The sequence below is a fragment of the Microcebus murinus genome, chromosome 5 (assembly GCF_040939455.1).
Source record: "Microcebus murinus isolate Inina chromosome 5, M.murinus_Inina_mat1.0, whole genome shotgun sequence".
Lineage (NCBI taxonomy): Eukaryota > Metazoa > Chordata > Mammalia > Primates > Cheirogaleidae > Microcebus > Microcebus murinus.
In genome coordinates this window covers 56,546,447-56,571,161 of record NC_134108.1, presented here as the reverse complement: position 1 = coordinate 56,571,161, position 24,715 = coordinate 56,546,447, and the positions used below count along the sequence as shown (strand labels likewise).

At 33.4% G+C, this 24,715-nt stretch overlaps 1 protein-coding gene across 4 annotated transcripts in view; it reads right to left on the bottom strand.

Moving 5' to 3' along the window:
* Nucleotides 1-24,715, bottom strand: part of ASCC3 (activating signal cointegrator 1 complex subunit 3) — a 318,336-nt gene that overhangs the window by 92,307 nt on the left and 201,314 nt on the right. For 3 of the 4 annotated variants that reach the window (XM_012738813.3, XM_076003097.1, XM_076003098.1), the window contains 5 exons: nt 20,796-20,881; nt 18,786-18,952; nt 17,814-17,959; nt 17,566-17,686; nt 15,158-15,300 (listed from right to left, as the gene is read on the bottom strand). In XM_012738813.3, coding sequence (XP_012594267.1) covers nt 15,158-15,300; nt 17,566-17,686; nt 17,814-17,959; nt 18,786-18,952; nt 20,796-20,881 — 663 coding nt within the window. Of the gene's footprint in view, nt 1-15,157; nt 15,301-17,565; nt 17,687-17,813; nt 17,960-18,785; nt 18,953-20,795; nt 20,882-24,715 lie in introns of those variants that run through there. The other variant, XM_076003099.1, reaches the window with a different exon arrangement.

Here is a 24,715-nt window from a genome sequence, read left to right as displayed (position 1 = left end):
GTCTTTAACGCAGAGAATAACATGAAGCAACAGTCCCCAACATTTTGGGCACCAGGGACTGGTATCATGGAAGACAGTTTTTCCATGGACCCTGGGTAGAGAGGAAAGGATTTGGTATGATTCAAGAGTATTACATTTATTGTGTACTTTATTTCTATTATTATTATATTGTAATATAAAAAGAAATAATTATACAGCTCACCCTAATGCAGAATCAGTGGGAGCCCTAAGCTTGCTCTCCTGCAACTAGATGGTCCCATCTGGGGGTGATGGGAGAAAGTGACACCTGAAGTGTGTTGCTTATGTCTAGTCTACTCCATAATCTTATTCTGGTTGCTGTCATTGCAGAAAACCCTTCTACACAAAGGCAGGATATTGGAAATGGAAGCAGTTTTTTCAGTACTCTTGTGGCAATCTCAGGATATTCTGCCTTGACTTTAATCCAGAGAGTATGGAGATTTGAAGTTGTCTCAAACATACTTTTAAGGCCACCATCATTTGCTATCTCAAACAGTTCATCCTCTTCTAGCAATGACAAAGTTGATTCACATGGCTTATTCACAAATGGGTCATGGATCCAATCTTTCCCAGTTCGGGGGTCTTTCGTGATTTGAGAAGTAATGCTCAAACTGTTTCGAAAGCTGAGATAAGTGATCATGCACCAGCTGGGAGAAAGAAGGCCCTAGATCAGTCTCTTTCAAAATCTCAGCTAATGTTTGAAACATGTCAAAAATCCCAAAGTTCACTTGTTGCTCTCATAATTCCAGTTTGTCTTTGAATGTAGCCACTTTATCTCCCAATGTGAACACAGTGGTTGTTCTCCCCTTAAGTGACAGATTGAGTTAGTTGAGCAAGTTGACTATGTCACACAAGTAAGCAAGTTTTTTGATCCATTCTATGTCACTGAAATGTGCTGCCAGTGGTGACTGTTTTTCTAAAAGAAATATCTGGAGTGGCTCTCATAAAACAAAATCTCCAGCCAGTGATCTACCTTTAGAAAGCCATCTCACTTCTCTGCATAAGAGAAGATGTGTGTGCTCTATGTCTATCTCCTCACAAAGCTGCGCAAACGGACGTGAGTTAAGGGCATGTACTTTAATGTGGTTGATAATTTCAATCACATGATGCAAAACAGTGCTTAGTTCAGGTGACATTTTTTGGCTAGCCAGCACATCTCTATCAATGACACAGTGCGTAGACTCACATTCAGAAGCGAACTCCTTGACCCGAGTAGTGAAATCAGAAAGCTGTCTAGTCATGTCAGCTGCCCTGTCCATGCATATACCAACACAAAATGACCAATTTAGTTTTCCTGATATGTAATCATTCTAAGACTTGAATAGTTCTGCAGCTGTGGTGTTGGCTGGCAACAAAAGTGCATATAATATATCCTCATGCACATCCTCCTAAAAAATGTATCACATGAAAACAAGCATTGTTGCTCTGTTTTCAACATCAGTAGACTTGTCGACCTGCATTGTGTACCATGGTGATTCATTAATCCTCTTTAACAATTGTGTCTCAATATCCTCTGCTATTTCATCAATTCATCTAGTTATAGTTATAGTGGTAGCCAAAAGAGGATCATGTGCCACCTTTTGAACTGCAGCCTCTCCTAAAAGATAATGGCAAATGTCCTTAGCAGCAGGCAGGATCAACTCTTTGCCAATAGTAAAAGGCTTCTTAGCTTTAGCAATGCAGTTAGCCACTAATAATGAAGCTCTCAGTGCAGACACATTTGATGAAGTGGTGGCCTTCGACAATTGCTTCTGTTTTTTGTGTTTGTGTTTTTTTCTTTTTAAAAAACTCTAAAGGCTTATTTTTCAATGCAAGGTGCTTGGTCTCCATGTGGTGAAGCAGTTTTGAAGTTTCCATGGCTTCACTGCATGGCTGTTTGCCACATATTATACACAGTGGGCTTGGAGAATATTAATCACCTGTTGCAATGAACCTGTAGTTTACGTAGGACTCTTGGTATTTTCTTTTAAATGCAGCTTTCATTTTGTTGGCAGTCAGAGTCTTCTGCTGTCTCATTACTGGGTCTTTACCCCTTTTCAAAGAAGCTCTCCAGTGACTTTGGTTTTTACTCATTTTTGCTAGGGTTAGCTTGCGGGCTTACCAAGGCTGTGACTAAGACAATTACGCAGTGTGGGAAAGAGGTACAGACAGAAGTGGTATATAAAATAATGGGCTGACCACACATAGACTAAACTAAGTTTTGGATTCTGATTGAAAGCCTGCCACCAAATGCAGATGTATGATTAAAGTACATCAACTCACTTGCCACTCTAAAGCCTGCCACCAGATGCAACTTAACTGTCACTTGCCACTCACTGATAGGATTTGTTTATGAGTCTGCAAACAATTGATTTATTATGGTCTCTGTGTAGTCAAACCTTTCTGCTAATGATAATCTGTATTTGCAGCTGCTCCCCAGCACTAGCATCACTGCCTCAGCTCTGCCTCAGATCATCAGGCATTAGATTCTTATAAGGAGTGTGCAACCTAGATCTCTCGCATGTGCAGTTTACAGTAGGGTCTACACTCCTATGAGAATCTAATGCCACCACTGATCTTACAGGAGGTGAAGCTCAGGTGGTGATGTGAGTGATGGGATGTAGCTGTAAATATAGATAAAGCTTCACTGACTAGCTCTCTGCTCACCTCTTGCTGTGGAGCCTGGTTCCAGTACTGGTCTGTGGCCCAGGAGTTGGGGAGCACAGATATAAGGTATAACATAAAAAGTTCTCTCTGGACAACTCCATGAGGGGAGTAATGCAAAGATCAGGTGATTTGAGAATACATGAGCATTTAAAAGAAGTACATATTTTTATAGCTTCACCACCACATTCCCCCAGTAAGCAAATGAGAAGGAGGAACTTGGAAATTACATGTGTAATTTTAAATGCCTGAGAAAAACCGACATTTTCTTTAGATCTCATTTCCTTTTTTCTTCTACTATTAACCATCTCTAAATATACAAGTATACTCGCAATACATTTATTTTCTTGCATAAACTAATCAGTAGATCCCAAAATCTCCAGGAAGAGAAACTTTGTTGGCTGCTGCAGTTTAGTAAAAATGTACAAGACCAAAATACCCCATGTAATGAGGTACTCTTTTCATTTTTATTAATTTTAATTTCAATGGTCAGAAAAATTTTCCACGTTTTTTAAATATGGAAGCAAGCTGTTTTATACTAATAATCCATAAAATAGCAAGGTGAGGTTTAGCTTTATAATAATTATAATGTGTAAAAAGCATGGCACAGACTGGGTGATATTTTAATGACATACGTATCAGAAATGTTATCAAGGGCGACTTCTGGGGCCCTGCTCTTGGGGCCCCAGAACCTCGTCCACGAGTGTATAATAAAGCCACGTGGTTTGGCCCCCCAAAAAAAAAAAAAAAAAAAAAAAAAAAGAAATGTTATCAACTTTCACTGAACTAAATGTGATGTATAAACATTTCATTCTGTTTCACATTCAGTATGGCCACCTGATATTCCTGCATTATTTACTTTAAGAACTATTAAGCAGGAATATGGAAATGTATTAACATAAATCCACTTTACCTTAAAATTAGCACAAGATATGTAAACTGACTCCAAATACATGTTATAAAAAAAGGGGCTTGTCTTATCTCATAAATTATATGTTAGCAATTCTCAAGTGACAGACTATTACCTACTTTTTATTCAGTAGTTCACTGCATAAAATATCTTCAATTTATACTATCAGGAATTAATTCACTAAATGTTCATGCTCTGACAACTAGTTGAGGGATATTTTTTTTCAGTTTTATAACTTACATAAGTATATATAACTTGTGTAATTTATGGTTTCCCATGGCAATGCCAAACATACTCCAAAAGTAATGTACCATTTGCCATAGAAAAGCTGAAAAATCCTATGGCAGGAAGTCTAGTCAGGCATTAATATCATGCCTTTTGCATCAGGAAAGGCTAGCTGTTTCTTACTATCCTCACTCCCAGATTCACATAAATCAATGCATTAAAAGGAATTATTTGCCTATCTGAACTGGCAAAGACTTAAAATCCTCATGAGGACAATTACAAAAAAACCCTTCATTTATTAGATGGTTTCTGTAGATGAATTCAGAATTATTTGAACATCATAAAAGAGCAAAATTTATAGTTGTTAATTGTTAAGCAGAAAATATTATTAGGACTGCACAAATTTGAAATTATATATTTTTGGATTAAATGATACACATCTTTGTTACTGTACTTTAACAAGTTCATCTTGATCAAAACATCATGATATAAGCAAAATATTTAGGAACTTAGAATAAGGAAAGCTTAAGATAATAATATTTTTTGTTGAGCACTGATCATATGCCAGTCATTATGCTTATCACTTTATAAAATTATGTCATTTAACCTCTTATATAAATTAATATAGTTCTAATATAACGCTCAATTCATTTATACAACCTAGTATATTTCAACTGAAAAGATTCAGTGATTTTGAATACTATACAATAGCCTTTCTCAACACTTTCCATGAGACATTTAAGCCCCATAAAAAATATTCGGGTTACCATCTTCTCAATTTTTCTATGGATGGCTGGTACCATTCTACATGGATAGCAGACAAGTTTGTTTATTACATAAAATAGATGCCTTAGGACATTGAGGTTTAATTATTGTTAAGAAGGGCTGCTATAGAATAATAATAAAAAAACCCTGATAATTAAAACACTTTGATAAAAGAAGTTTTAACTTTACAGTTCATTTCTCTTCAACAAATATTTGTTGTAATGTATAGATAACTTTCCAACAAACAGTCTTTGAAATATGTCTGACCACTTGACAGTTAAATCAAAAAATTATTCAATATTATACACAAAAGAAAAACAGATCTTTTATAAGTAGTGGTCTTTTCTTTTTAGGGTGGTGGAGAGGAGGCACATATGCAAACTGTTGAACCATTTACTTTAACTTAATAGAATTTTTTTTTATATTTTAAATTTATTATACTGAAAAAGCTTTTGTAGAAAGATAGGATTCCATTTAAGTAGATACATTACTGTGTGCCTGAAATACATTCCAGTCAGAATATAATTCAGTGAGTTGATGACAATGCTGGCTCCAAAAGAAAGGAGGAGACCAGATTGGACAAGAATGAGCTAACAGATTGTGCAGTCCAGTTCTGTCCCTTTGAGTGTGATATATTGTTTCAAGATGCTAAAACCCATACTTTCTCAAAGCATATCTGTTGTGCTGGTTTTCTCATTTTCACAGAATCCTCATTATCAGAACTCTGTACTCTTTTCAAAGCATGTCAGAGTCAGACCATATGCCACTGAATAATGCTTATCAATTGTCTGAAATGCTTAATAAAGGCTACACCATACAGAAGAATCATAAAAGTTATAAAGTTTTTTTAGTGCAAATAATTTAATATATTAATATTCTATCTATTAGAGATGTTAAATGAAGTTAAAACATTTCCTTATAATTACCAAATGTTAATTTCTTATAATACACTTCTGTATGATAAACTTCATAGACTGAAGAAAAAAAAATCGACAATGAAAGAAACACTGTAGAACATTCTATTGATCTCCTGATAAAAAAGAATTCAAGAAATAAAATAATTAAAAATAATAATTTCTAAACTTTATCAATTCTTCTCTAATTCTCTTAAATTCTCTTGCTACCTCTTCTGAAGCCCAAAGATAACCATACCACAGGACTTTATTTACCAGTGTAGAGAAAGAAAGGGGTAGCCCTGCTCTTAACTGGCAAGATACATGGGGAAGAGTTGAGGGGAAGAATGTAAGAAAGACTTCATCAGAATAAAGTCTAATCTTCAGCCAGCATTCTGCTTTCTCATTCCAGATATGCTGTCTCATCCAAGGTGTGAGTGGTGAAATAAGGACAATACTCTGAGATTTAACCAGTAAGTGAACTGAGACAAAAGGGTCTTCCTTCCGTTCTTTTATCTTTTAATGGTAGTTGGCAACTAATCCAGATTCTAGCACTGTGTATGGGACCAGACTGCAGGATATCTGGAGGAAGCTGACGGATCATATTTGCTATATGTTAAATTATAACTTTAATTAAATTACATAGTAAAGCTTCCAGAAAGCAGTTATATACCCTATTTGCTTCTATTTTCCCCCTCTTCAATCCATCCCAGACTGGCTTCTGTTCACAACATGTCACTGACTCCAAGTGCTAAATCCAGGGGTGTTTCTCTACTCTCATTCCACTCAACTCCCATTAATGTTTGATGTAGCCAAGCACTCTTTCCTTCACTGTAGAATCCTCTGTTCTACAGTGTTTTAGAACACCATCTCACCACACTGGCATCACATTTTCAGTGCCCTTTGTCAGTTGCTCACTTTCTACCTCAGCTCAAACTGAGAGAATCCCTTAAGGCCTGTCCTCTGTTTCTCCACACATTGCCTGAGGGTCACATATATGCTCACTGGATTTTAACGCTGCCTCTCTGTTGATGTTCCTGTGTTGATAGGTTCATCTCACATCATCTGTGAATTTTATAGAGTTCTTACATCTAATTATCTTAAAATCTGCACTTGAAAATATGGGATATACAAGAAGGCCTCTGTGATAAAGTAACCTATGAACAGAGAACTGAAGGAAGCAAATCAAACAGATATCTAAGGGAAGAGTGTTTCAGGGCATTAAAAGGTTTAAGTGATGCAAATTACAAACTCTAATTTACATTTTAAGATCACTTTTGCTGCTGAGTAGGAAATAGATTAAAGTTGAGTTATGAAATAAATGTGAAATTACTGATGGTAGTGGTCTAGGGACCACCTAGGTTGGTGGCAATGAGAACAGAAAGATATGTTTGGGACTAGAATCAATAAGACTTTCTGATAGGCAAGGAATAGGAGTTAAAAAAAAGAGAGGAATCAAGAATGAATCTCCATTTATTGAACAGGGTTTCTTTTCCCCAGCGTATATTGTTGTCTGCTTTGTCAAAGATAAGTTGGCTGTACGTGGATGATTTTATATGTGGGTTCTCTGTTCTGTTCCACTCACTGGTGTATGTCTCTATTTTTGTGCCAATACCATGCTGTTTTGATTACTATAGCCTTGTAGTATATACTGAAGTCTGGGAAAATTGGATAGCCACATGCAGAAGATTGAAGATTGAAACAGGATCCATATCTCTCACAACTCACAAAGATTAATTCAAGATGAATAACAGACTTAAATGTAAAGCATGAAATTATAAGAAAATTAGAAGGAAATGCTGGAAAAACTCTTCCAAATATTGACTTATGCAAACAATTTATGAAAAAGACCCCAATGGCATTCACAGCAACAACAAAAATAAATAAATGGGACCTGATTAAATTAAAAACCTTCTGCACAGCCAAGGAAACAATCAACAGAGCAAATAGACAACCTACAGAATGGGAGAAAATTTTTGCAAGCTATACATCCAATAAAGATGAAGCTAATAACAGAATCTATAAAGAACTCAAGCAAATCAGCAAGAAAAAAAATAATCCCATTAAAAAGTGGACAAAAGACAAGAACAGAAGTTTTTCAAGAGAAGATAGACAAATGGCCAATAAACACATGAAAAAATGCTCAACATCACTAATAATCAGAGAAATTCACATTAAAACTACAATGAGGTATCACCTTACTCCAGTTAGAATGGCTTTTACTAAAAGTTCAAAAGCAATAGATGCTGGTGTAGATGCAGAGAGAAAGGAATGTTTTGCAGTTGGTGGGACTACAAATTAGTACAACCTCCGTGGAAAACAGTATGGAGATTCCTCAAAGAATTAAAAGTAGACGTACCATTTGATTAATTCTACTACTAGGTATTTACACAAAGGAAAAGAAGTAATTTTATCAAAAATACAGCTGCACTCGAATGTTTACTGCAGCACAATTCACAAGTGCAAAGATGTAGAATCAACTCAAATATCCATCAATTCATAAGTGGATTAACAAAATGTGGTATAGGTACACTATAAAATACTACTCAGCCACGAAGAAGGATGAATTAAGGTCTTTTGCAACAATTTGGATGGAACTGGAGACTAAGTGAAATATTTAAGGAATGGAAAAACAAACACCACATGCACTCACTATTAAACTGGAACTAACCAATGGGCACAGATGTGCACAGAGGGAAGTAAAACTCCATGGAAATCAAGCAGGAGGTGGAGGCGGGGGGAATGGGTCAAAACATACCTAACGGGTACAATGAACACTATCTGGGTGATGAGCATACTTATAGCCCTGACTTAAGCATAACAAAATTGATACATGTAACCCAAAACATTTGTACTCCCCATAATATTTTGAAATAAAGAAAAAAAAAAAGAATGACTCTTCAGTTTTTAATTTAAACATCTAAGTTAATAGTGGTACATTTATTGAAAAGGGGAAGGCTTAGAGTAAAGGACAGAAGGGAGAAAGAAGCTAGATATGAGCTTAAAACAGTATAATGTCCTGGAACATCCGATATCTGTTTATCTGTCTAGTTTGTTTTCTTACTTCCTTTAGTTCTCTGTTTAGAGGTTACTTTATCAGAGAGGCCTTCTTTACCTTTATGTGTGAACATGCACAATATTCCACTACCACCCCAGCACTCCCTATTGCCTTTACTCTATTTATTATTTTTTTTCCTGTAGGAATCATCACATTTTGACATATATGCTTATTATCTATCATTTCCACTAGAATGTTAATTCTATAAGGGCAAGAACTGTACCTGATACACAGAAGTTGTTCAATATATGTCTATTTAATAAATGAATGACTGTCTTCCTATAGTACTTATACTAAAATTCAAATTCCTTAACCATGGGTCAAAGGCGTTACACCAGCTGGCCTTCTGCCTATCTCTCAAACTTGTGCTGTTTTCCTCTTAGCTTATTCTGTTATAGCCAACCTGATCCCCGAGTCCATTTAACATATTATTCCCTTTGCCTAAAATGTTATATCCCTTGTTGGTATAGCTAGCTCATTCTTATCCTTTTTGATTCTCAGCTTCTTCCTTAAAGAAGTCTTCCCTGACGATTTTACTTAAAGTACGCTCCCCTTCTCTTATTCCATTTCATTTCTTATTGGTTTCATTTACAGCAATTTTCATAATTTGCAATTATTTTACTTGCTTAATCATATATATGATATATATTATATATTTAATTTCTGTCTTCTTCATTTAAGCTTCCTGAGAACTGAAATCAGTTCTCAAGGCTAATATGGTACTTGATAAGTTGTACATATTCAATAAATAATATGCTAAATGAATGAATACAAATTCCAGTAAGGGCTGCCTATTGCTTTGAATTAGAGAACTATTATTTTTATGGGTACTGGGGGGTGGTGAGAAGAGAAAGAAGACTGAGTGCCTGACTATGTGATACTAGATGACCTTGCAACTGAAGCTGAGGATCACAAACTGGATATTTCATGTCACTTTACTGCAAAGTAGAGATGATGCAAGTTGATAACCAACACTTTGCCTTGTAGTTACTGAATTGGTAAGGAACTTACCAATTGCACTACTGGAGGATAGGTGGTAATAAAGACAAAAGTTTTAGGACTAACTTTTAGAATAGTTCCAGAATAAAAGACGATCTGTATTCCATGAAGATTCTTGTCAAAAAGTTAACAGTATTGTGGAAAATGCTGTTAATGATCAAGTGGGCAAAATAATCACTTCTGAGAATATCAGGCAGTCTTCTTCCCAGGCCATAGTGTTTTGTGCAATTGCTTTAAGTAATAAGTGGCCAAAGTGAAAGAGATGAAAATTATGCATGAGTCAAACATAAACTTCCTTTTCCTCAGGCAGACCCAGATATTGCCACTGTTCAGTGCCTAATGTGCCACCAGTGTAGACCCTAGGACCATTTTAAAGGACTTTACCCATGGGACTAGATAGTTATCTGGTAGTGAAGAGATTTTACTGGACCATCTCTATCATTGAGGGGACATCTATTCATCTCCATAAGAACAGACACTTAGACTTTGAATTTTAATTCGCTTTCCTACCAATCATCATTCTGCCAGAAGCCTCAATGGTAAAATTACCAAATGCCTTATATACTGTTGTGATAGCCTGTACAATAATGTTGCTGACTGACAAACTCACTTTATAGAGAAAATAGTAAAACAAGGAGATGATGCTGTGAAATACACTGGTCTTATTATGTCCCTCATCAATAGAAAGAGCTGACTTCATAGATTAATGACTCAGAGTGGCAGCTGGAAGATATTACCTTGGAAAGGTTGGGGTGTTATCCTGTAGGATGAGGTGTATGCTCTGAACTAGTAATCATCAATGAAACAATTTTTCTGACTGCTAGAATATACAATTCCAGGAACCAAGTAGTCAAGGTGTTTAGATGCCCTGTGAAATCATAGCTAATAACCACTCATAAAATTTTTGCTTCTCTTCCCTATAACTTTAGCTCTGCTAGTTGGAAGGGTTAATATCCAAGGGATTAATAATTTACTTGGAAGCTGAAATAGCCAAATGACCTTTGAGGCTCCCATGCTACAAGATGAAGAAACAAAATGTGGTCACAATGTAGTCTGGACAACTGATCCTGATGAAGAAACTGAGCTGTTGCTACATAATAAGGGGAGAAAAAAATTTTGATGGACCCCAGAGAAACTCTTACACCACTATAATCATTTGAAAAATTAATGATTTTTACAACCCTATATATTAAGCATATATAAAAGTCCAATTTTAATTGGATTTCATTCCAATCTCTCAGGAATGTGGGTTTTGGTCACTCCACTGGATAAATAATCTTAATTAGCTTAGTGGCTGGTTGAAAATAAGATGTACAAGTGATGGATGGTGGAAATAAATTATAAATATCTGTGTGGTTCCCTGATCAGTTGCAGAGACAAACACTGTGGCCTCTATCCTTGCTTCCTTGCTGTCTCACATATGAACTAACAAATTTTAACTAACATGTTTTAACTAATTTTGTTTCTCTTTCCTCTCCTTATCCTCTACTGTTGAACACAGCATTTGTTGGTTGTAACTTTATAATTTAGCCCACTGGCTACGGAATATTGAAATGGGCTTGCAAAAGAACCAGAGTGTGATTAGATTAAGCAAGAGATCTAAGACTGAGTGCTGAATGGAATAAATGGCGAAATTTTTAGTTGTCTCCCCTTGGGGAAGGATAAGTGGATTTTGGTTATATAAGGGAGAATTGCATTATTAGAAGAAAAAAATTTGAAGTGTAGATATGGAGAAAATAATGTATGAGTGAGTTTGAGCAATAGAAGAACTATAGTGGACCTTTGCTATTTATGAACAGCCAGTATCTGTATATCACCTCCTACAACAGAAGCCAAAGAGGAGAAACTATTTGCCTTTTCCTGCTGTATGCCAGAGACTGAAACTCAGCCATTCAGATTTTTCTGTCTTGACTTGAAGCTTGAGCGAGAGAAGCAAAGATGCAGCAATAATTTGAGGTTAATGGTGGAACTGATAGAATCCAGGTGACATGGCAGCATACACCCATGAACTTTTGAAACCACAAGGCTTCCAAATGACAAATATGGAAAGATATTACTTACGGGATTTTCCTGCATGCAGTATGATCTTATATCAATGATACATGTGAAGGTGTCTGCTTCCTAATAAGTTTACTCTGAGACTATACTGGATTAAGAAGATAGAAGGATAATTTTTTTTGCCTTTGCTAATAAATAAACTAGAACATATATATATATTCATCTTAGTCATACTCACTCTCCATCCTCTTTGGATTCACCCTACTTTCTTCACTTTTCTTCCTCTCCTCTCAACCAAAATATCCACAGACAATTCCTGACTTAAGGTCATTCAACGGCAGAGTAATTTGGATGCAGGTCTAAGCCAGACACTGTTCTCCAAAGATGCCAGGATAATGGCTGCTATGCTTACTTGGCCTCCTTCAAAAGCTCAAGTTGTCAACACTAGAGTCCTAACCCGTTACCCACATCTTACCACAGAACACCAATTTAACCCTGTATAAGGAACAGCAATAGGAATAGCCACTAAGCTTCCATCCCAGAATATTACAGAAAGTAACCCATACAAAGATTAAAATGTTAAAAAGTTTTCCTACTTTAAGTTAATTATTTAGGAGCTCCACAACTGAAGCACCTATTTCATACTAGCCTTTGGCATAATCATGTTGAATTTACATAGTACTCAGTTGCAAACCCTCTAAAATTTTGATTTTAAAGGTGATTGTTTTTAGAAGCAGTAATAAAATGAAGTCCTAAGTTGCCTTATTCTTGAAATAGACTTGGTGAAACAAAAAATCTGGAAATGATATAATTATTTCTAGTTGTCCTACTTTATAATAAATATTTTATAATAAATTTATAATATTTGTTAATACTAATAAATACAGCAATATGACTAATAAATTTAAAACGAATATATAATAAATGTTTTATATAAAGTAATATTTTCTAACTATCCTATTTTAGCAGTGGAAATCTACAAAAACAGCAGACATCATGTGAATAAATTCTATGGTTTCTTACTTAGCTTTGGTGATAAAAGTTTTATATTGCTAAAAAAATACAAAAAAGAGAAATAATGCTACATAATGGCTGAGTTAGCCACAGTTCCTTAGGTCTCATACATTAAAATTAAAAAAATATAGTGGAGGCATACTCTAGCTGGGAAGAGCACATGAGGTTCACATTTGAAGTTAACTTGAGTCACATATGTACTAAATGCACAGTGTCTATGTACTTTGAGCGAATATCCCAAAATGTGTTTAGAAGTTTTGTACTTTGTACCCTGACTTCAAAGAAAGGCTCCATTTGGCACACTTTAGTGATAAGACATAAGAGGAATAAAATCAAGCCTAGATAGATGTTACACATAAACTGAGTCACCAATATTCCATATATCTATTTTTCAGCATTTGCCTCCTAAGTTATGATACAGTTTTAGACATAACAGGATGATCATTTACGCATACCAATTAAATAATACAGGACAAGAAAAACTTTTTTTTTTTTTTTTTTTTTGAGACAGGGTCTCACTTTGTTGCCCAGGCTAGAGTGAGTGCCATGGCGTCAGCCTAGCTCACAGCAACCTCAAACTCCTGGGCTCAAGCGATCCTTCTGCCTCAGCCTCCCGAGTAGCTGGGACTACAGGCATGTGCCACCATGCCCGGCTAATTTTCTTTCTATATCTATTAGTTGGCCAATTAATTTCTTTCTATTTATAGTAGAGATGAGGTCTCGCTCTTGCTCAGGCTGTTTTTGAACTCCTGACCTCGATCAATCCGCCCGCCTCGGCCTCCCAGAGTGCTAGGATTACAGGCGTGAGCCACCGCGCCTGGCCAAGAAAAACTTTTTTTGACAAAATTATTTTGACCTTAAATTATTTTGACTAAATATTTGGTACAAAACATACAAGTAACTTAAGGAAGTAAAGATGAAATTTTATAGATCAAATGATAGCTTTTATTCTACTCTAGTCACTTGATAGCCTTTATATTGAGGCAATTTTTGGGTTTGTTATTGAATAAGGTCATCTGTTGAACTAAGCAAGAACATTTCGAAATATCAGTTAACTATCATCTATAATGTTTCATATATAGTACTATCCAACAGGCCTACTAACCCTAAATGAATTATGAGATGTAGGGGAGAAATATCCACACTGTTAAGACTGGATACTAGTGGGTTTGGAACATTGTTTTTTACTGATGCCAACCAACACTGTTCTTCAGGCTGCATGAGGTCACAAAGAGAGACATGGAGGAAGAATGGTGGAGAGATGACAATGTAATTACTATGGTACTGATATCATCTGTTTTCATCAAAACTCCATCTAACAAAATCCTTTTAAAAGCTGGAAAAGTATGAGAAAGGAAAATTACTATATATCAAATCTATGGAGGGGAAGAGGAATATCATTTAGATATAGTAGAAGGAATCCCAAAGGACTATATTAACAGACTGTATTATATAAAATACAAAGTCTTCTATTTATAAAAAAGATATCCTGATAATAAGATAAGCAATGAACTAGCAAAATTTTCTAATACAGCAGATGAAAGATTAATATGTATATATGTATAGTAATACATATATATGGAGAAAAAGTGATTTCACATATAGTTTTATATATATGTATTTTTTTAAAATTTGGTATGGTAAGGCTCTCACACAAATCTACAAGAAAAAATGCCATTCTGGAATAGATAAAAGACCAAAGGAAATGGAAAGATAACAAAGAAAAAAGACAACCAGTGGACAAATACATTAAAAAAGTTGAACGATACAAAAAAAGATATCATGATAAAAACCATACAAAAATCAAGGCATACGTTAAAGCAATAAGATAGAATTTTATCTATAATATATTGTTACAACAAATGAGGATGTAGGAAAACGGTTACTCTCATATACTGGTGATAATTCATACATCGATGGTGATGACATCAGTTAGCAAAGTCCTTTTGGAAAGTAATTAGTAGTGCATATGAAAAGCTATAAAAATGTTCACATTATTTGACCCACAAATTTTATTTTTAGAACTGTATATGAGGAAACAATTCTAAATAAATAAAAATCTATAAAAGATGTATGATTATTTAATTATAGGAGAAACCACCACAGAATAGCTGCTTAATGAAATATAACTGTGTAAACATAAAAATTATAATTATTCAAAATTTTAAGGTGGCTATTAGTAAAAGGTTAATAACAGGTTTTTAACTTTTATATATTTACTAGTATTTTCTAAATTCTAAAAAATTGTTATTATATATGTTTCAGAAAATTAATTTTGCAAAATTGATTTTAACTTTCATGAGGACAGGAATAATCACAAAGATTATGAAACCTTGGTTGAACATTAAAATATAGATAAGTGATAATATTAAGGAAAAATCATAAATATAGATGTATAAAATAAATATTTAGTGTAAAAATAGTAGAACAAAACATACCAGAATATTAATAGTGTTGTGTTAGGGTGGCAGTATTATGCATTTTCTCTTTCCTCTATTATTTTTTCTATTAAATTTCTACCTTATTTTAAGCTTTTATATAGAATAAACTAAATGTAATTAACTGTATAATTTCCATTATAATATAAACTAATCTGAAATGTATAAGAAGTAGAAGATAAACTATGTTGCTTACCTCTCTTTCATCCATATTTAACCACTGCTTTGGATCTTCTTCAGTAGCCAGAAAGGCTATCAATTCCAAAGCAGTAAGACGAGTTTGACGTCTAGATGAGACAAATATCAAAACAGGTTTGGCAGGAGAATGGCTTCTAATTGCTGTTAAAAAGTTGTGAAAAATGAAATGGTAAAGCATTTAACAAAAGAATATGAATTTCAATAGCTATCAAAAGGATACATAGAAACTAAATGACGTAAATGATTTAGGTGAATTTTTAATTTGGTCATAAAATTTAGCATTATTCCAGGTGCTCTATGGATCTGGCAGCATACTGAACAGATGACAGGAAGGAGGTGGGGAGACCCTAGCTATGGAGTATATTGCCTCAGAAAGAAAAAAGATTTAATTATGTCTGCTCCAAGTTTCATTCTACACTGTCAAAGAAGGAGAAACTAAAAAGTTGAGACTCTCCATTAAGAGATATACATGGACAGAGAATCTCAGGTAGTTTTTCTATTCCTATTTTCTATTGAGTTGTGTTTCTGAGATACTTTCACTTGCCTAAGCAGTGATATTACAGTTAACTAGTTCTGGGGTCTGGTAAGAGAGTCAAGTTCTACAGGGTGATGAAAAATGTCTAAGAAAGACCACAAAAAATTCCTTTTATTTTTGTCCTTTTAACAGTAGATGGAAAAGTTAGGAGAGTTTGTGTCAATAAACAGGTTAAGAGATAAATCAGATAAATGTTTTCTCTCCATTTTTCTAAAAACACATGTTTGAGGTTTCAAGTGGGAAGATAAGAGAATGTAGCAGAGGGTTGAAGAGAATACCATGAATGAATGTATATCTGAGTAAAGGCACATGGTAGTGAACATAAAGATAAGTAGTTTGAAACCTGAGTAACAAGGTTGAGGGAATTTTGTAAATCAAATCTTTGAAAAAAATTACTTAAAGAGCCACATAAATCAATTGGCCTAACTGAGAATGAGCTTTCTTTGCCATACATAGGAGCCAAAACTCTGATATGATGCCACAAGCAGAATATATATTTATGTCGATATGATTCTCTTAAAAGTCAGAGATATTTAAAAAATTTATATAAAAAAGTTCAACCTCTTTGCAATTTGTTTGAAATGTGAGCTGCAGAATTTCTTTTTATGGGCTAGGAAACAAGGTTTATAATGGAAATGTTGGCATGACCTTGACTTTATTTATACCCTAACTGTGAGAAATAAAGCTATCACAAAATCATATTTCTAAAGTCAAAGAAATATAGTAATCACTACAGGTATAATAAATAGTTTAGAAGGATAGCTGTTGTGCTGATACCATATCTAAAGAAGTGTAAGTATTCAGTCGTTTACTGTTGATTTACATAACACAAAATGCTTCATTTCCATCAATGGTAGGCAATCAGTCATTCCTTACATATAAGCAATTTCGACAATGCATATTATGAAAAATAAACTCATTTATCTTATTTTACTCTTTTATCATTTATCAGAATATTATAATATAAATGATAAAGCTTTGATAAATCATATTAGAGATACAATGTTTAAAATACACATATTAGTACAATATTGGTATCATTTGTACACATAAATATGAATGGATCTCTCTTTTTTTAAACCTGAACATTTAATGGATTTTTGCTGCTGCAAGAACAGGTGTGGCTGAACAGCTCATGGCAGATTTATTGTTCATTAGTGATTTTGTACAATGCTTCTGTGGAGGTGTAAATAATCTGAACTGCCAAGATTGGTCTCTAGTTCACAATCAATACTTTGCTTCTGTCATAAGGGTAATTACAGCAGCTAAAAAGTCACCTCACAACTGTCACCTCACAATCAGCAGCAGTTCACATTTGAGAATTTATTTTAGAGGTTATTTTTAATTGATATAATAAATATTCCTTATGCAGCCTAAATAAAACATGTTTCAATAAAATAGGAGTGTTATTCTTAAATCTTTCCGGTTTGCCTAATTTGTTAGAAAAGGAAAAAGGGAAAACAAAACACACAAAAAGAAGCAGGTACCAAAGTACTGAAATTTCTAAGTTTTATGGTTTCTCATAAAAATTAAGATAATGTCATGTTTTTGAATTATAGCTCCTATTTATCATTTGTAGAAGCTACTAACTACCATAAGAAAACTCTTTAATTGATTAAGAATAATTTGGTTACTTTTTTAAATTACATACTTTTTATTCTACTATAAAAGCCTTATCACTTATCAAATCTAATTTTCAGTAGGTAATTTAACATATATTTATATTCCCTAACAGTTGAGATAAATAGCTTTAGATATTTGTAGAAGTTGGACTAGTATCACCTTTTCAAAGAAACTCAAAGCATTTCAAATGCATTTGATAGCTACCATAAAAAATGGTTACTACTTCATTCCAAGAATCTGAAGCATACCTTGAAATGCAGGCTTGTTCATACTAGCCATACGAGGACAGTAATGTTGACCTGGGAAGCCCTGAATGTGAACTTCCAGAGGAACTGGGCGCACTGATGGTCGGAAGTTGAACAAGCCCATCTAGAGTAAAAATGAGAGACAAACCATTTTCAATTTTTATATTTAAGTGTGTAAAGTTATGATACCTCCTTAGTATGGCCATCTAAGCCACACTATTGAACACTTAATTTATCAATCTTTCACATACCTGTTTAATATTGAGCCAGTCAGCAAGGTCTCTGGCATTAGCTAATGCAGTAGACAGTCCAACTATTCTAACAGGCTTTTCAGTGTGTGATGAGATAAAATTTGTTCGAGATACAATGACCTCTAGAACTGGGCCTCTTTCTTCCCCTAGGAAATAGAAACAATAGATTTTAAAAAGTCTGCTTGTTAGTAGTTGTGGCTGTTGTAACTAGAAAGTCAAAATCTGTTAAGTTTTTCAAAAAACTAAAAATAGAACTACCATATGATCCAGAAATCCCACTGCTGGGTATATATTCAAAGCAATTGAAATCAATATGCTGAAGAGATATCTGTACTCCTATGTTCACTGTAACATTATTTACAATAATCAAGATAAGGAATCAACCTAAATGTCCACCAATAGATCCACAGATAAAGAAATTGTGGGATATATACATAGTGGAATACAATTTAGCCTTTAAAAAGAAGGAAATCCTGTCATTTGTGAACATGGGTGAACCCAGAGGACATTATTCTAAAAGAAATAAGCCAGGTACAGAAAGATAAACGCTGCATGATCTCATTTACATGTGAAATCAAAAAAAGCTGAATTTATGGAAGAGTAGAAAGGTGGTTATCTGAGGCTGAGGAAGTGGGGCATGGAGAAGAAATAGATGTTGGTCAAAGGGTATTAAGTTTCAGTTAGATAGGAGGAATAAGTCTGCGAGAGCTATTGTATAGCAAGGTGACTAAAGTTAATAAAAATGTATATTTCAAAACTGCTAAGAATAAATTTCTAATCTCTCACCACAACAATTTATAAGTGAAGTGAGATATATTAATTATCTTGATTTATTCATTCTACATTATATTCATATATCAAAATATCATATTTTATCCCATAAATATATATTATCTTCAATTACAATAATACTAATAATTAATTTTTTAAAAAGTCAGTTTGTAAACTGTCTTTAAATACAGTGGTACCCACCAAGCAGATGAATCTCATCTATGATGAGAATAGTGACTTGCTGAACATAGCTCCTATTCTGCCAGCTTCTGCTGACTCCATCCCACTTCTCTGGTGTAGTGACAATTAGGTCAGCCTTGGCGATGGACTTCATATCGGGAGTCACATCCCCTGTTAGTTCAATAACTCTGGAGGGAAAGAAAATGATTCCTTAAACTTTTTAAAGTAACAAATGACCTTGGAAAGGCAAAAATATATCACTTTTAAAATAAGACTTTTTAAGGCTGAAAACTCTTTTCTTCCTTTGATTTTTAAAACTTTCTGAGCCCAAAATATACAGTTCTTAAGAATTCTAGATGATTTGTTGCCACAACATTAAAGACATATATATTCAAATCACTGACATATCTAACTTTTAAACAGATATGCAAGAGTGTCAAACTTTGCCTTAAGCAGTTTACAGATTCTCTGCCCTATGTGATTTTATAAAGTTGAACTTATACCTCCTTGTCCATATGTTGAAATCAACATTATTTTAATGAGAGAAAGTGTTAATTTATCAAGACAAAAGAAGGCATTCATGGAGAATATTTATTAATAAGATTATGTGTAAACTTCATTAAGATTATGTGAATTAAGATTAGTTGTAAACATTTCTTTTCTTAGGTTGGGATTTTCTGTAGATTTTAAAGGAAAATTCAAACATATTAGGACATAAACAAGATAAGCCAGGGCAAATATGTGTCTCATTGTGAGAAAGAGAAAAACCTACATAAATCTAGAAGAGGTAGATAATCCATAGGAAAATCTGTTGGCTAACTCCAAATTTTAGGTAATTACTAAATAATTTCTGTATTTGTGTTAAGACTGGGAAAATAAGAAAAATAGCAAGATTAGTTCCTCCAAGAATGATGTTCCCTCCTAAATTTACTTAAGATTTTTACCTTTTATATATTTTGAATATGTAATATATTCACATTGTTCAAAGAATATGTAGTGAATAGTCTCTACATCATCCCTATCCTAGTCACCTAGTTCTAATTCTGAAACAACCACATAGTCACATTCTTTTTTTTTTTTTTTTTGAGACAGAGTCTCACTTTGTTGTCCAGGCTAGAGTGAGTGCCGTGGCGTCAGCCTAGCTCACAGCAACCTCAAACTCCTGGGCTCGAGTGATCCTTCTGCCTCAGCCTCCCGAGTAGCTGGGACTACAGGCATGCGCCACCATGCCCGGCTCATTTTTTATATATATATATATCAGTTGGCCAATTAATTTCTTTCTGTTTATAGTAGAGACGGGGTCTCGCTCTTGCTCAGGCTGGTTTTGAACTCCTGACCTTGAGCAATCCGCCCGCCTCGGCCTCCCCAGAGCTAGGATTACAGGCGTGAGCCACAGCGCCCGGCCCACATTCTTTATGATCTTTTAAAAACAAAAGAAAATATTTTACTGATTTTTTTTACATTTTCTCTGGAGATCATTCCTTTAGTATACAAAGAGCTCTTTTTTTTTTTTTAATAGAGTGATATAATATTTTACATTGTGTGACTGTACCATAATTTACTTAGTGATACTCTAGTGGACATTCAGATTGTCTGTAATTTTTTGCCATTAAAAACAATACTCCAATGAATAACTTTGTACTATATTAAAATATTAACGAAAAAAACTACGTATTCTTCAAAGAATTTTTATTTTTTATACATACTTTACATGTAAAATGTCTTCTAAGTGGTCTCTGTAAGTTACTTTGAATAATATGAAAAAAAGAGATATTTTTATTTTGTTTTATAATAAAAATATTTTGAAAAAGTTATCTTGCCAAGTAAAAGTACTCACATTAAGTAATTTAAGGGATTTCATTTTTCAGTCTTAAAACAAGAATATTGATACCATTTTAATAGCAGTTATGTATCTTTAAATAAAAGACTATAAAATCATCATAAAACCATTTGACAGTTTTATGCAACTCTTATTTTTTGATCCTTTTAGACTATTCAAAGCATATCTTTTAAGTAACTATAAGAACTTACTTTTTACCAAGTTTTTCTTCTATTCTAACTTTCCAATCATCCATTCTTTCACGTACTAGGGCTTTTAAGGGTGCAATATATACTGCCTAAGAAGGGGGGAATAGGCAAAAACACTCTCATTAAAATAGTGACATAATGTTCAAATAAAATTAAACTCCAAAATATTTGTCAGAGTGAGCTAGTGTGGTTTTAAAATGCATCTTTTAATACTGAATACCTGAATTTGTTAATTAATGGGAAAAAGTCATTAATTTAAACTACATTTATCCAAAATAAGACAGAAATATAATATATCGTAAACAGTCTATCATAAAAAATATTAATATAGATCAATTTAAAATATTTTTAAAAAAGCATCAACAGTATTTGTTTAGGTATTTAATATGAAATTATATTGCAACATAATGTGAACAGATAAAAAGATTATGAGTTAATACATTATTACATAGAGAAAATCAAGGTTCTGATGAAAATGTTTTTCCTAATACTATGATTAAGATTTATGAGCTGTGTGTAACTCTTTAACAAAAAATGTTATTAATTTTAAAGATTTGAAGAGAAATTAACTAGTTGTTTAAATTTTAATGCAGATTTTATGGAAGATGACAGTTATACATTTTAGGTGTTAAAAAATAAATAAAACTGTTCTTTAATAATTTACACCTATACAAAGATTATTTATTAAAAAAATTCTTCCCTTTATAAAGTGTTTCAAATTTAGACTAGAGATATATTGTCAAATTAACATGTCTCTTTATGGACCATATAGTAGAGAGACTGAAAAGTAGAAAAACTTGAAGTTAAGCAGGAAAGAAAAGCCACTATTGGAATTCACTAAAAAAGAATGTTAAAACATTTTTTAAATCATAAATGATGAGGAAAATAGTCTACAATTGCAATCACAGCATCTCTAAAATATCTGTTTTAAATGTGAAATATTCAAACAATTTAAAACCAACAAACCCCTAAAGACTACTTAAAAAATTGTTAGAATTAATAAACAAATTTGATAAAGTTGTAGGATACAAAATCAACACATGACAACCAGTAGCATTTCTATATACTAACAACAGATTATCTAAGACCAAAAAAATCAAGAAAACGGTCCCATTTACAATAGCATCAAAAAGAATAACATATTTAGGAATAAATGTATGAGTTGTGTGTAACTCTTTCATGAAAAAAGTTATTAGTTTTGAAGTTTTTGAAACTTTAAAGATAAATAAACTAGTTTAAATTTTAATGCTGATTTTATGGAAGATAATAGTTATACATTTTAGGTGCTAAAAAAAAACAAAAACTATGGTAAATTTAACCAAGGAGGTGAAATATTTGTACACTGAAAAGCATAAAACATTGATGAGAGAAACTAAAGATGACACAAATAAATGGAAAGATATCCCATGTTGATGAATTGGAATAATTAATATTGTTGAAATTTCCATACTAACCAAAGCAATCTACAGTGTCAATGTAACCCCTTTAAAAATTGCAGTGGAATTTTTGACAGAAATAGAGAAAACAATCCTAAAATTCATGTGGAACCACAAAGACCCTGAATAGCCAAAGCAATCTCGAGAAAGGAGACCAGAGTTAGAGGCATCATATTTCCTGATGTCAAATTATATTTTAAAGCTATAATAATCAAGACACTATGGCAGTATGGTACTGGCATATAAAGAGGCATATAGACCACTGGAACAGAACAGAGAACCCAGAAATCAACCCCTTATATAAGATCAACTAATATTTGACAAGGACACAAAGGATACACACAATGAGGAAAAGATAGGCTCTTCAATAAATAATATTGGGCAAAATAATGAAATTGGACCCTTGCCTTACATCATATACAAAAATTAACTTGAAATGGACTAATGACTTAAATGTAAGTCCTAAAACCATAAAATTCTTAGAAGAAAAATTAAACAAGTAGAGGGTAGAACAAACTAAAAAGCTTCCTCACAGCAAAGAAAAGAGTGAAGAAACAGCTTACATAATGTGAGAAATTATTTGCAAAACATATATATGGTAACCATCCCCCCTCCATCAGCGTTTTTTGCTTTTGAGGTTTCTGTTACCCATAGTCAAATGCAGTCCAAAAATATTAAATAGAAAATTCCAGAAATAAACAATTCTTAAGTTGTAGATTGCGTGCCCTTTGGAGTAGCATGACAAAATCTTACACTGGGCCACTCCGTCCCACTCAAAACATGAATCATTCTATATTTCAGTGTATACACGCTGTAGATGCCCCCTGCCCCTTAGTCACTAGTAGTTCTTGTCAATCTGTCACAATATCACAGTGCTTGCCTTCAAGTAATGCTTATTTTAAATGACAATGGCCCCAAAGAACAAAAGAGTACTGATGATAACAATTCAGATTTGCTGTAAAGTGTTTCCTTTAAGAGAAAAGGTGACCCTTCTTGACTTAAGGAGAGAAAAAAAATTGTATGCTGCTGTTGCTAACATCTACTGTAAGAATGAATTTGTGAAGAAAATGTGAATTTCTTCACATGAAATTGTGAAGAAAACAAAAAATAATAAATCTGTGTTAGTTTTGCTATCACACCTCAAAGTGTAAAAGTTATGGCCACAGATAAGTGCAAGATAAGTGCTCAGTTAAGATGGAAAAGGCATTAAATTTGTGGGTGGAAGACATGAACCAAAATGTATTCTGTTTTTTTTCAACTTTATTAAAGCACATATTAATGTACTATTTATTTTTTTTACTTTTTATTTTATTTTTGATTGACATAATAATTGTACATATTTATGGGGTACATAGTGATATTTTGATACATACAGTGTGTAGTGTTCAGATCTGGGTAATTCATTTATTTATCATCTCAAACATTTATCATTTGTTTGTGTTGGAAACATACAATATTCTCCTAGCTATTTGAAACTATATATTATATTATTGTTAACTATAGTCATCCTACAGTGGTATAGAATACTAGAACTTATTCTTCCTATCTAGCTGTAATTTTTTATCCTTTAACAAATCTTTACCAATCTCTCATTTCCCCTATACTAATTGGGTTGGATACTGTTGTTTTCGTTAACCATTGGGATCTTGGAATGTATCTCCCTTGGAATACATTGTATAAGATAAGGGGTTAAAATTCAAATATATGAGGAACATATACAACTCAATAGCAAAAAATCCCAAATAATTCAATTAAAAATGGGCAAAGGGTCTGAATAGACATTTTTTCCAAAGAAAATATACAAATGGGTAGCAGATATATGGAAAGATGCTTAACATCATTAATCATTAGGGAAATGCAAATTAAAACAAAAGTGAGATATCACCTTAAACCTGCTAGGATGGCTATTACAAGAAGACAAAAGATAGCTGAGTGTGGCAGCACACACTCGTAGTCTCCCTTGGGGAGGATGTGGGGAAAAGGGGAACTATTGTACACTGTTTAGTTACAATATAAATGGAAACTGCGTGGAGGTTCTTAAAAATTTAAACATGAGACTTTCCAGCAATCTCACTTCAGGATATATAACCAAAGAAAATGAGATCAGTATCTTGAAGTGATATCTGCACCCCCATATTTTTTTCATTGCAGCATTATTCAGAACACCTAAGAAATGGAAACAAGCTAAGAATCTCAGGATAGATGAATGGATAAAGAAACTGTGGTGTGTGTGTGATCTATAAACATACACAACGGAATATTATTCAGCTCTAAAAAAAAAGGAAAATTCTACCATTTGCAACAATATAGAACCTGGAAGATGCTATGCAAAGTTAAGCCAGACACAGAAAGAAAAATACTGCATGATTTTACTTATACGTGGAATCTAAAAAAGTCAAATTTTTAGAAGCAAAGAGTAGAACAGTGGTTATGAAGGGTGGAGATGGGGGAATGGGGAGATATTGGTCAAAGGGTATAAAGTTTCAT